The sequence below is a fragment of the Fundulus heteroclitus genome, chromosome 9 (genome assembly GCF_011125445.2).
Source record: "Fundulus heteroclitus isolate FHET01 chromosome 9, MU-UCD_Fhet_4.1, whole genome shotgun sequence".
Lineage (NCBI taxonomy): Eukaryota > Metazoa > Chordata > Actinopteri > Cyprinodontiformes > Fundulidae > Fundulus > Fundulus heteroclitus.
In genome coordinates this window covers 9,774,149-9,787,637 of record NC_046369.1, presented here as the reverse complement: position 1 = coordinate 9,787,637, position 13,489 = coordinate 9,774,149, and the positions used below count along the sequence as shown (strand labels likewise).

At 35.5% G+C, this 13,489-nt stretch overlaps 2 protein-coding genes across 2 annotated transcripts in view; one reads left to right on the top strand and one right to left on the bottom strand.

Annotated features, from left to right (window-relative positions):
- The window catches only part of LOC105938291 (E3 ubiquitin-protein ligase rnf213-alpha), a 106,286-nt gene extending 98,051 nt beyond the window's left edge, over positions 1-8,235 (top strand). Inside the window, exons 59-68 of the mRNA XM_036141658.1 lie at positions 845-1,096; positions 1,873-2,002; positions 2,111-2,182; positions 3,811-3,991; positions 4,112-4,313; positions 4,594-4,671; positions 5,858-6,049; positions 6,120-6,209; positions 7,099-7,277; positions 7,688-8,235. Coding sequence (XP_035997551.1) covers positions 845-1,096; positions 1,873-2,002; positions 2,111-2,182; positions 3,811-3,991; positions 4,112-4,313; positions 4,594-4,671; positions 5,858-6,049; positions 6,120-6,209; positions 7,099-7,277; positions 7,688-7,844 — 1,533 coding nt within the window. The 3' untranslated portion in view covers positions 7,845-8,235. The remainder of the gene's footprint in view (positions 1-844; positions 1,097-1,872; positions 2,003-2,110; positions 2,183-3,810; positions 3,992-4,111; positions 4,314-4,593; positions 4,672-5,857; positions 6,050-6,119; positions 6,210-7,098; positions 7,278-7,687) is intronic.
- A 1,755-nt stretch (positions 8,236-9,990) lies between these two features.
- Positions 9,991-12,674, bottom strand: lsm4 (LSM4 homolog, U6 small nuclear RNA and mRNA degradation associated). The gene is made up of 5 exons (XM_036140996.1): positions 12,585-12,674; positions 12,149-12,190; positions 11,771-11,869; positions 10,723-10,903; positions 9,991-10,547 (listed from the first exon to the last, which is right to left on the bottom strand). The coding sequence occupies exons 1-5, from the start codon at positions 12,585-12,587 to the stop codon at positions 10,441-10,443; spliced, it is 432 nt and encodes a 143-aa protein (XP_035996889.1). The 5' UTR covers positions 12,588-12,674; the 3' UTR covers positions 9,991-10,440.
- Between the last annotated feature and the right edge of the window lie 815 nt (positions 12,675-13,489).

Below are 13,489 nucleotides of genomic sequence, written 5' to 3'. Positions count from 1 at the left end.
AAGAAACATCTAACCAAGAACACAAGCACAAGACTCCAAGTGAAAATGAACACAAGAAAAAACTAGAAGGCAAAAAAAAATGTATTAACATGGAAAAAGATGTAATAAAAAAATAAGAAGTGAAATATATGACAAAACCTAAATGGAAAAAAACATCACAATATGGCAAGACTTGTAAGAGACAAGAAAAACACTGAAAAATATCAATCCTAATGAAAACCACAAACACCTCAAAACTGTGACAAAACATGCTTATTATTTTGAGAATGAGGCTGCATTTGAATTAAAACACAAAGTGAAGTGGACCTAAGAGCAAAGAGTCCCATGAGATGAAAGGCTAAAATTCATGCTAAAAGTAGCAAGGTAAGATCAAAGGCTAAAATTTATGGTAAAACCGCAAGGTTCAAAAAGTCATGTAGAGAAACACGTTTTTAATAGATAACATCACAAGAACCCCTTTGGTGGATTTTGGGCATTTTAAATATCAAATAGTGATTGTTTTTTGAGAGACTGCTACTTTGTGCTTAGCAAACAGGTTTAAATCGAAGGCAACCGAACTTTCGCTCTATTTGGTTGAAGTGCGAGCCACCAGAAATGACAAGACTCCTGGATAGGTGTCGAAATGTTTTCAGAAAAAACTGAGCGAAAGACTGGTTGCCTCTGATTTAAGCCTGTTTGCTGTTTCGATGACCCGGATAACTGAGATTTTTGCACAGGCATACTTTGTGCTTACAAATCTTAATAGTATTTTAAGATATGATGACATTTCTTGTAGTTTTTGAACCAAAATGATATGTTTCCCTGTTGTGACAAACTTAACAATTACAAGCATTTTTGTGTTTAGATTGTTGATCAACTTCTCCAAGAAGCAAAGGGCTGCATTACAGATGACTCCCGTGTAGCTTCCAATTTTATCCTGAGGATCACTTTTGGCGATGACTGTAATTTCCTCACATCACTGCAGCAGACATCTGAGGTCCACAGTTCAGCGGTGTGGAGCTGCAGGGATAGGCTGTCATTGCTCAGCCTTACACATATCATAGAGTTCAACGAACAAAAAGAGGAGCTGCCGCTGCTCTGGAGGTTCCTGCAGAAGGTGAATGTGTACCAGAAACCAAGCTTTAAGGGAAAAAAAATCCCTTTGTGTTAATTTTACAAGCTAGATGGGTTTGATGCAGAGCAAAACATCCTGTCAGGTACTGATCAGAATGGTTGTAAATCTTTGATCTGAAATTACAGTTTTTATTTTTATATAATTCACAATAATGTTATTGTAGTTTGTATTGTAGCTTCAATATCTGCTTTGTTGAGTTGTGCACTGGGAGAGCAGTCTGATTATAACCCAGTAAAACACATTCTGGGGTAAAATATGGTCATTTTGACAGTAAGTAGTAATCTTATTTCAAATTTGGTTAAATTAGAAATTATGAAAAATGTAGTATTGTGGGGCTGCACAGTGGCGCAGTGGGTAGCGCTATTGCCTTGCAGCAAGAAGGTCCTGGGTTCGAGTACACCCCTGGGTCTTTCTGCATGGAGTTTGCATGTTCTCCCTGTGCATGCGTGGGTTCTCTCTGGGTACTCCAGCTTCCTCCCACAGACCAAAAACATGACTGTTAGGTTAATTGGCTTGTCCAAATTGTCCTTAGGTGTGAATGGTTGTTTGTCCTGTTTGTCTCTCTGTGTTGCCCTGCGACAGACTGGCGACCTGTCCAGGGTGTACCCCGCCTCTCGCCCAGTGAGAGCTGGAGATAGGCACCAGCACCCCCCGCGACCCCATGAGGGATAAAGCGGTTTGGAAAATGGATGGATGTAGTATTGTGACAAAGGTGAATAATTACAATGTACTTATTCAGGACTTACTACTTTTTTCAGGAGAAAGAATATCGTCAGATTAAGTTCCTATCAGATATTGTCAAGTTGCAGAACTATTTGGTGAAAAAGTACCAGAACTCTGCTGAACAGGTCACCGGCTCCATTTCTGAATTCCTAATGAGTCAAAAAGGTAAAGTTGGAATATTATACAACAAATCTTGTTACAACCCTAAATTTTATTTATTTATTTTAAAGTTGTAGTAAAATACTTTTATTCTTGCCTATCTTTCTGTTAAAGAGATGAGGTATGAAAAACACATTAAGATATTCCTGAAAACCTGGAACCTGCTAAGAGTCCAAGTAACAACAAGTAAGTAAAACATTATCTATTTCTGTTGTATTGTTCTGGGTTATTTTGGGGAACACTAATATTTTCCACCCTTTTTGCATTTTTGCTGATGCCTTCTGTGCTCAGTAGGTATTTGACACTTTTTAAGCTCCTCTGAAATACATTTGCTGTGTTTAGAAGCACCATTGGCAATAGCGCACAGAGCTTAGAAGTGGGACAACTGTGAATTTCCAGATCACAGCCCCTCAACCTCTTTCTCCTGAAGCCCACTTTCTTTTTTAAAAATCACTTCAACATGTTGCTTTTATGCAGGCTGTAGCTTAAAAGTTCATTAAGGGCACATAAGAGGAATGAGTAATCAAATGTTTATTTATGAACAGGAATGAGTAAAACTAAAAATAGGAATGTTGTTATGTTTCAAGATGTTGCCTTGGCATTAATCACATCCTCTCGGAGTGGTTCCCCGTAGCCATCAACGTCTCAGGAGCAGGAGAGGGAACTCCTCGTGAGGTCTTGAGCACACCTTGTTTCTTCTTCACACCAGCCCTTTGCACAGGATTCTATGTGGAACCACCTGCTTTGAAGAACCACTCGTTTGGCAACCATCTTACACAAAAGCTGCTGATGTGCTTCTACCGGTGCTCCATAGAGAGCCTCCTCACCAGCTTCATCTGTGTGTGGTTCTCCAGCTGCACAGTGGCACGTAGGAAAGCCCTCCAGAGGGTTGTTACCACAACTAAAAACTAAAAAGATCATCAGATGCCCCCTCCCTTCCCTGGAGGAACCATAAAACACCTGGTGACTTAAAAAGCTCGAGAACTTGTCAGAGATCCATCTCATCCCTGAAACTCACTTTTTGAGTGTCTAGCAGATGCTCAGGGTACTAAAAACCCAAGCAGACAGACTGAAGAACAGTCTGTTTGTGTGAGCCTATATGGACTTCATGCTTAAGCCAAACCTGCACTCAAAGCAACCACCTTGTAATATATTCTTTTCACAATGGAAGTGCAATACTTTTTATACTTTTTTTAATTAATAAGTTTTAATTAATCACTATGTTGTTTTTAAACCTGTAAGGCCTACATCCAATTTCAGCGTACTTGTACAATGCCAATAAAGGCAATCAATTAATTTAATATCACTCCATAATTCACAGGGAATTTATTTTACTACAAAATATAAAAGCATTTATTATTGTTAGAAATATATGTCAGATTGTACATCAGGCATTGTTGGCAACTCAAGTTTCAGAAAAATTACATCTATTGCCAGCAAGTCAGTGGATGATTTTCTCCAAAAAAAGGAGCAGTTGCCTCACATTCAATGTAAATACAGCATGTTGCTTTGACATTATAAAGACAATTTACTAAATTAAAAACTCTGAGCTTAATGTAGTCAAGCCTCACTGTAGGAGTTTGATTCGTACTAGTAATTTATTTTTCATATGCAAATAAACCAAGAAACAAACAGTTCCTAATTTTGTTCACATTTTATTAACATCTTGCTATATGTAGTCTGCTCTGGAGAGGGACAATAAAATGTTCTTTTCTGCATAAGTTAAACATTTGGAATGATTCTCACATTAAGAAAACAATTGCCTTTATTTTATCTGAATGTCAAATTACCCCTTCTCTCTTTCAAAATAACAGATGAGCTAAAAATCCCAGAGGAATTTTGCAGTAACGATTTGGACATGAACAGTGAACTGCAGTACCTCCTGCCCCGGCGCCAGGGTCCAGGCCTGTGCGCCACAGGGCTGGTTAGCTACCTGGTGACACTGCAGAATGAGCTGGTGAACGCTGCCGACCGTCACACTGGAGAAGACAGCAGGTGCAAAACGTTTTTAATACTACACTTCAGAACAACATGAAGAACAAGTTTTCTGTTTGATTCTTTGTTTTTTTGGAAAAAGTAGATATTCCTAATTTGCATTTTATTGATCGACCGCAGTTACAAGGTCGCTATTGGGGATCTAATGGAGCAGCATGTGATCTGCTATGATGTGGAGAAGGACCTGCTGCCTCTGGTTTTGTCTAACTGCCAGTACAGCTTGGAACGTGGCAAAGAGACGATATCAGAATATGACCTGCCACGCATCCAGCAGCAGATCCTCACACACTTCCTACAGGGAAAACCTCACATCTCCCTCACTGTGAGTCACTATAGCCTGGTTGAGTTGAAGTCACCCGGTGTGCATAAACAGAAAGTCAGAAATACCAAGCACATTAAGTAGTTTTGGTTCAACTGTTAGGCTTTCACCGAGACAAGAAACTGCAAACTCATTAATTATTAGCCAAACCTAAAACTTATTTCTTAGCTAACCTTGGTATATATGTCACTGTGTCTGTAGTTTGTACTAAACTACGTTTTACATTCTTGGATCCATCTTTGCCTACCAAAATTATAATGTCTTTTTTGTGCTTTTTTTTCAGGGAATCCCCACTTTGATCAACACAATAGAGAAAGACTCTGAATCTGTTTTCAAAACTATTAAAGGAAAAGTTCCCCAGGTAATTATTAAGCTATCAAATTTACAAAGCAAAAATTCCTTTTGACTGTGTAAGTGTAATAAACAACAAAACCTAAGTCATTTTAACCACCTTATTAATAAAGACACTTCAAAAACTAGTATCAATAGATGTATTGATTGATTATCAATAGATCCTGCTTATCAACACATCAGTTATTTCAGTTCAAAAATAAATGAACAGTAAGTAAAAGAAAGTAGCAGTAAGAAAGTAAAAAGTACATAAATAATGGTAAAGAAGTAAGTGTATAAGTAATTATAAGTAAAAAATCTAAGTCAGAAAGTAAGTAAACACAAGTAAGTAAAAGTGAGTAAGGTAACTAAATAGGCAAAGGTAAATAAGTAAAGAAAGCAAGTTAGTAACAGTAAGTAACTAAGTAACAATGTAAGAATAATAAAGTTAATTAAAGTTAAATTAGTAACTAAACATCAATAAGAAAGAAAGCAAGTTATTAAGTAATAATAGGAAATGAAGTACATTCATAATAAGTATAACTAAGAACATGAGTAATTATGTTTAGGGCATTGTGTAATTAAAGGATAAGTTAGTAAAGCTGAATAAGTAAAGCTGAATAAGTCAGTAAGTTATTAACAATACAAAAAAGTGAGTAATTAAGTATTAAAACAATAACTATTAAAGGTAAGTTAGGTGCTAGAGGCCCATAAGTAAGTAAAGTGAATTAACTCAGTAAACCAGTAACAGTAAATAAATAAACCTAACCTTAAACTACAGTAATATTAAGTACATTAGTGAGTAAAATGAAGTAGGTGTCAAGAGGAAAAGTAAGTAATAAATTTAAGTTGGTGACTAAAGTCAATAGAAAAGTGAAGGGAAGTAGGTAAAAGTAATTAAAAGAAAGCAAATTAGTTAATAAAAGTAAGTAAACATGGCAAAAGTGAAGTATGTTAGTAAGTAAACGTTGAGAGACAAAAGTAAGTATAAGTGACCAAAACTCAATATGTAAGTAAATGTAGAAAAAATTTGGTAAATAAGTAGGCTTAAATGTGATACTTTAGTTATTAATAACAACTTAATTGGCTTTTATAAGCAAGAAATTACATACAAATTACAAATTAATGAAAATTAACTAAATAGGCTAAAGCAAAAACAGAAATACTTGAAAAATAATTCATGACTAACAATGTTGTTGTTGTTTTTTTTATTTCAGGTCTCACTTAATGCTCTGATTCGGAACGGTGTGTCCAGAGAGCTCGACTCATACAGTGAGGTGTGTGAAGCGCTTAAGATTGTTGAGCTGCTCCTGGGATTCCTGGCAAAGACTGGTGGTGATCCCAACATGAAGCTGGGCACCTACCTCAAGGACGTGTTAAAAATGGACATCGAAGAACACATACTGAAGGTAAGCACAGATGCCTGTTTGTTTTTTTACTTAAAGTGGCATGTTTTCATCAATTGTATGTTTTTTTCAGGCTCTGAACAAATGCAGCCTCAAACATTGTGTCTCCCTGTGGCAACTTCTCTCCTCCCTCAAATCTGAAAACATGTTGCATCTTAAAATGGTATGTGCTTATTTCACAGTAATGTCATTTAAATCTACATTTAAGGACATAGTTAAATGCATAATACATTTTTGATATTAATACTACTTTTCTACTACTTTACTACTGCACATTTTCAATGTGGAATACAAACATTGCATCACCAAAAGTACTTTTTCACCCCCTCCAGCTAATTGAATTCACATGTTCCAACCACTTTACTGTCCACAGGTGTATTAAGCCCAGCACTGAGGCATGCAGACTGCTTCTATAACAACTTGTGAAGGAATGGGTCACTGTCAGTAGCTCAATAAATTTTTGCATTGTACCATATGTTCAACATCCTCTGAGGAGTCCCAACAATGACAAACATAACAGTTAAAAAGTTGACTTTTAGTTTCATTTCAAGAATAACAAGGAAATAAAAACTTACTGAAACGAGTGTTACAGTAAAATGTGTTACTTCAGGGTCAATAACTACAGATCATTTAAGCTGAATTACTTAGTGACAATTTACAACATTTATTAACTCCGACATGGCAGACATTATATTATAGCATTTAGATCAAAGTAATAGCAGATAAAATCATGCCTAAAACCTGTGTGTCAAATTTTAATTTATCATCAGAGACTAAAAAACATGTAATGGAAACAGATGAAGCCATGATTTTCTTAATTTTCATAAATGAAGAAAATCAGATTCGGCTGCACGCTTCTGTCTGATCGCTGCTGGTGCACGGCTGTATGTGCACTACTTTGTGGCTTTATGAATCCTGTAGTTTTACTCTTCACATGCTTCTAACAAATTTAACTTTGGGACTGTGTTTTTTATTATTCTTTACAACCTGGTGCTGTTTAATACAGTGTATGCTTTCTATTCACATAATAAATGCAGTTTTTATTGATGCAGGGTCCATTTTCAAAGTATGCAGCTGAGTACCAGGACCCACTGAGTGAAGAAAACAAGACTGAGCTGAAAGGCTTCATGTCCCCCGCCAACGCTGCCCAGTGGCTGCTGGAGATGCACGAGTTCATCCTGCTGGTTCTGGGCCGCCCATATGCAACAGATCGATACAAGCCTTTCTGGAGGTGAAATATGCACAGCTAAATTTAATTCATGCTATTCAATTTTCAATTAAATTTTATTTATATAGCGCCAATTCATGAAACATGCCATCTCAAGGCACTTTACAAAGTCAAATTCAATCATATTTTACAAATTGGTCAAAAGTTTCCTATATAAGGGAACCAGTTGATTGCATCAAAGTCCCGACAAGCAGCATTCCCTCCTGGAGAAGCATTGTCTGCATACTAATTAACGATTGTTTATTGTTTTTCAAATTGTTCTGATTTGTTTTTTCAAAAATAGGTTTGATTACCTGCTAGAGTACAGCATGAACGTAGTTTTATACAACCAGGGTTTGCTTAAGGTGTTAATGCCTTTTGCTTTGAATGGACCTGAGAAAATAATGTTATTTTTACCTGATATTATTTCACAGTGTTAAAGAAGCAATGATGCTCTACATGGATCACAAAGAAGTGGAGGTTCCTGTTTATGTGGAGGAAAACTTCCCTGAAAATCTGCTGCTTTCCCAGATTTTGGAAGCTTGGAAATATGTTGTCACATCCAAACAAGAGTGGATGAATGAGGGATGAATGGGATGAGTCGACTGTTGAAATCATCATTTATCACTTTATTCCTAATCAAGTATTTTACAAAAGAATAGAGTTTTTGTTGTTTTTTTAGATATCTTTGGGGTCTTGGTATTGCATGACAGGCATTATAACAGTGATTTTATCTGTAAACTGATCATGAACCAAATGATCTGAGAAGCTGGTGGTCAATATTTTAATTCTTAAAAAAAGATTTTGTAGATGCCTTTTGATAGTGGGTTTAAAGCAGGCTTTTGAGGGAATAAAAACATCTATTTTATCATATCTGTGATTTTTTGTCTTATAAAATATTGATAGTTCTAACAATCTAATCTAATCAGTTCTGGATGATCCATTTATTATTTTTTATTAACAAAGCACACACAAAGGCTTCCTTTCTTTACCTTAAAATTTTTTATGGTGTTTAATTTTCTTTTTCTACTTTTATTAAACAGAACAGTATAACAACAAATATGTTTTTTAAGCATAAATATGTTTGTTTTTTTTCAGTACAATGTTTCATGTTTTCTACATTCTTAAGAAAATGTTTTACATGTTTTAAACACTTTTACATTTTTAATTACTTTTTTGAATTATTTCATAATAAACCATGATTAAATTTCAGGACGATTTTAGTTATATTTCTGGAAAAACTTTGCCTATTTTTGTTGCCTTTGTTGTTAAAAACATTTTAAATACTTTTTGTCTTTTTCGTTTTTACTAGTTGTTTAAAAAGAAATTGTAGCTTAGAACCATGAAATAACTGCATGTTCTAATTTTCATTATTTTTGGATGTGAGGATTAAAAATTTTTTCCATGAGAAGTCAGATGAGACACTGGATCAGTTTAGAGACATTTTAGGGGATCCAATGATTATATTTCAGACTGAAGTTACAATTTTTGACTTTTACTATTTTTTTCTTTTGTGGTGACAATTATTTTAACCATATTGAAATATGGTAACCTTGTGATATAAAACAGTGAGCATAAAACACACAGGAGTGCAGAATAATGTGAGCAAAAAACAAAACCAAGAACTGTTGAGAAAAGTAACATTGACCAAGATATTTTTGAAATATATTTTATATTCAAAGATTATGTTTTATTTTACTATTACTACTTTTAGTATTTTAGCTTGACTATTATAACTAATCTGAGGATACTGGATGGAAACCTTCTACTTAATGTTTTACCTGTAAATTGTTTTATTTGAATGGAAATAATCTGTACTCATCACTGAAAATAAAATTACAAATAATCTGACTGCTGAGCTGATCCTTTGTTTAAGTACTAAGGAGTTGTAATGTTGGGAGTAATTTATATTCATGTGCCGACCCACGTTAAGTGGCTTTAGTCTTTGACATGGCTGTCCCAGTTTCACTCCCGGCCCGTGGACCTTTGGTTCATGTCTTCTGTAAACCACTTTCAAATAAAGGCCACTAGTGTTACCTTTCAAAAAAAAAAAAAAAAAAAAAAAACCTGTCTGTTTACAGAGTGCCACTTTCGAGTGTGCATAAAAAAGTGGCATTCTCTTCAGCAAGTTTTATTCATTTCTCAAAAATCAGAATGGTTTTAGGTGCAAATTGGACAAGAGAAGAAAACCACACCAAAGTTTTTAGGTCAACTTATTCATTTTAAACAATGGGTTTATTTAAATTTTATTTTTCATTAAAACTTTGGGTTGTCATGGATTTAAGATACAGTATTAATCAGCCCAATGTATAGCTTTTACATTTATATAATAAAAAGATGTAAATTAAAAAAAACTTTTTGATTCAACTTTGCTCTAGTTTTACGTTCATCTTTTTAGTTTTACACGAGATTATCTTTGGTCTTTCTAGACCCACTTGAAAAGATGCTAGAGGACCTGATCGTTTGCAATTCATGTGATATTAAATAACCAGTCATAAAAAAAGGAAAATAAAAAAAAAAAAGTGGAAAATAGAACTGCTTTAACAAAAAGGTTTTTATTCTTCAGTTCTTCTGTACATAAATTACAATATTGTATTTTGTTGTAAAAATGAAAAAGAAACAACTAAATATTTTGGACTTTTCCATTTCCATCTGAAGAATGAGATTTTTCTTCTGGAAAACCCAATTTTCGTCATGCATCATCTTGTAAATGTTTTCAAATAAAGAGTTCAGGAGCTGAACATTCTCAGACGTCAGTCTATTTTAACTGCTCTGATCATGACACGTACAGTAGAAAAAAAAATAAGTTTCCAAGTAAAGTACATAAAAACATTAAAAAAAAAAAAATCTTCCAACAGAGTTAGGGACTGGACATTTTCTACATAATGAAAACTATTCCTGAATAAACTACCATCAAAAAAGCTGAAACCTAAATTGTTGACAACACAGCAACACAATCCTCTGTGGTCTGAAAAGTTGCAAAAGGTGAGATTGCCAACTATCAATGATAAACTGTTGTTGACTAATTAAAAAAAACTATCTGTGCAATCAGCACAGCTTTTCTTTGAGAACTGTGTTCTACAACCATCACAGCAAAAACAAAAAAGTGGAGGATTAATCGTATCTTCCTGTATAAAGCAGGAAGCCCTTAGTTAACAGGGTGTTGTCAGAAGTGAAGGACTGTTTGTCAGTGTTGGTTCTTCATTCCCTGCGGTTTGCCTGGTTTCTTATCGGACGGCTGCTGCTGGCCCCGGCCAGGCCCAGACATCCCCCTGCCACGGCCGCCAAACACACCTGCAGAGGGGACATGCACTCTTGTTTTACTCAGACAATTATTTCAGGGTTTACTAGGAGAAAATTAAATCCAGTGGTAACGATAAGTCCGAAAGTTTAAGCAGCGCATTTAGCAGAAGAAAGAGGAAGAAATCTGAGGTGCACAATACAGACAACAGAAAACGCTTCTTTTCACCTCGGCCGGGTCCTCCTCTTCCTTTGCCCTGCTGTTTATTCTGCTGGGCGCCGCCACGGCCGCGCCCCTTTGACACCACCTCCTCCTTCACCATGTCGATGATCTCATCGGGGATCCGCAAGTACTTGATTGTACTTCCTCTGATGTAGCACTCAGGCATCCTCCAGAACTTGTCTCCATCCTGTGAGAGCGAAATGAGAGAGTATATAGCTCAACAATAATTTAGCCATTACTAAGCATTGTTAAAAAGGACAATAACCCTCTATGAAACAGAAACAAAAATCAGCAATCATGAAAAAATAAATGACTATGTAGTCAGGAACATGAAGAGAAAAAAGGCAACGGCTAAGAATTTTAAAAGGAAGTTTCTGTTTTCCCCAAGTCTGGCTAAGCACACTTAATTTGGCACTTCTGAATAAGTTTAGGTGAGTTAAGGCCCAATATTATAGATATGAACTGCTGTGCCTCGTACTGTAGTTCTTCAACCTTTCTGAAAGTCTTTAACAGCTTTCCTTTGGTCGTTTGCTGCTTTTATCAATAATCTTCTGTTTTTTTTATTGTATTTTTTATGAAAAATGCTTTTATTAAGCATCTTGGATTTTTCTTAAGTCAAAGAAAAATAAGACATAAGTTTACAAAGTTAGGTAGAATTTTAGGATGAACAAGAAAATACCCAAAAGTTTTTAGCTTCAGATGTGACTCAGCAGTTGCTCATCTAAAAGCTGATGCCTTCTGTAGGTTCTGTACCACACAACGGTTGTCAAATACCGTAATCTGCCTATGTTTATTAGGCTTAATGCACTCACTTCATTCATTTTGAAGCACACAATACACAACATGCAGTCATGGTCAGGTAGAAGATGTGGACAGAAAATTAAGAAAACGCAGCCAAACACAAAATTTGAACAACCTTTAAAAAGCTTGAAGAACCAAACATCAGACCTACTCATTTTCAATATTTTAGAGCATTGATTGGTTGGGACAGAGTGCTCTTATAGTCTTGTTGCCTAATCTGCATAAATCATATGGTGATAGACCATGGCTTTACCCTGGAAGTGCAGATGACTTCTCTCAGGTTGATATTCATCCAGTTATCACAGCTCACCAGGTGACCGTTGTAGGTTTCCCCATTCTTAAGCTCAACCAACTGTAAAAACAAAAGAAGAAAAACTGATCTTTAGTTTTGTCTTATTATAAAGTAAAAAACAAACTGAACTTGGGTCGTCTAAAAAACATCTATGTCTTAAATTTATCACAGCAGGCAAATAAATAATCAGTCATCAGTCGGGAACACATTTCCTTCAGTGGGATAAGTTAAAAATAGAAATTCTAACATAATTGCTTAACAGCCAACATTGAACATAAACGTATGGATTATGAACATTAAAACTGAAAACTTCTTCAGGGGATTGATGATCTTCCTCACCATGGGATGATTCTGGGCAGTTTTCAACAGAGACAAGGGAAGCTGAAAAATAACAGAAAAACAAAATTATGAAGTTAAATAATTTTTTCATACAGTATAAATGAACCGTCTGCTGCCTAATCCACAGAAAACACGTTTTCCATTAGTGCTCAACGAGTCATGCAAAGAAGTATTACAACATCAACGCCAAATATAACCTTTACAGAACTAAATAACATATTAATACATTTGTAAACCTCGTTTCTTACCAGAAAACTGCTTCCCTGAGTCAGGGAGACCTAATTTAGCTACAGGTGCTAGCATCAGTTAGCTGTCAGCTCAACAGTTTCATGGTTTAAAAACCTGTAAACGTTGCTTCTGTCTGTCAAACTAAAGCTTTACTTTTTAAAAAGAAAAAAATCAATCGACAAGTAGGACCTTAGCCTTATTTACTCACCATTTTGATGTTTTATTGTCTGTCTCCTACAGTGAGCAACACGGGTTATCACAGCTACAGTTCTTCTTCTTCTTCTTCGTTTTCTTCTTCTTCTTCGTGGGTTTTTATTGGTGGTAGGGAAACAACGAATTAGTGCATTACTGCCACCATCTGTATGGAGGGTGAACTTGAATGTCCTTCAAAGATTTCATGTATTCTAAAATGACTACATTTAGCACAATAAATGTTACTTCTTCTGTTATTTGTAAGTAAAACCAAATAAATCTAGTTACCCTCTGGGATTTTTAAAGTATATCTGAATCTGATTCTGATTTAACTTTAATTCTATTTAGCTTTTGAGTCAATTTATCTTCTTCCTTTCTCAAACCTCTGGTAGTATAACATACTCGTCATCTCCACATTCCCTCTGGGATTATTAAAGTATTTCGGATTCTGATTCTGATTACATTTACCATTTTCTCAATTTTATATTTCTGTTTTATTAAAGATGCTAATTAATTTTTACTAAAGTTTTTCCACTTCTTTGCAGCCTTACCTGCCTTCTAATTTCCCTTAACACGATATGTGCTGGTGGTACCCATAAATGATTTGAGCCTAAATGGTAATTAGGCTCATTCCTGCGTAGTGTTTGCTGTTGTTTGTCTCCTACTGTCTATATCAGATTGAGGACCTTTTCCCCAGCAGAGGGCGACCTCATCAAATAGACTCAATCTGATAGACTAGAGTCCATTTAATGGTGTCACCCTCTCCTGGGGAAAGCGTGCATCTCCAATATCTTGACGGAATTAATTTGCCTGTGTGTGCTGATCCTGCATGATCAGAATCAGAATCAGAAATACTTTAATAGTCCCAGAGGGAAATTACAGTTCCAGTACAACCACCTATTTTAAGCTGTATGTAAACGA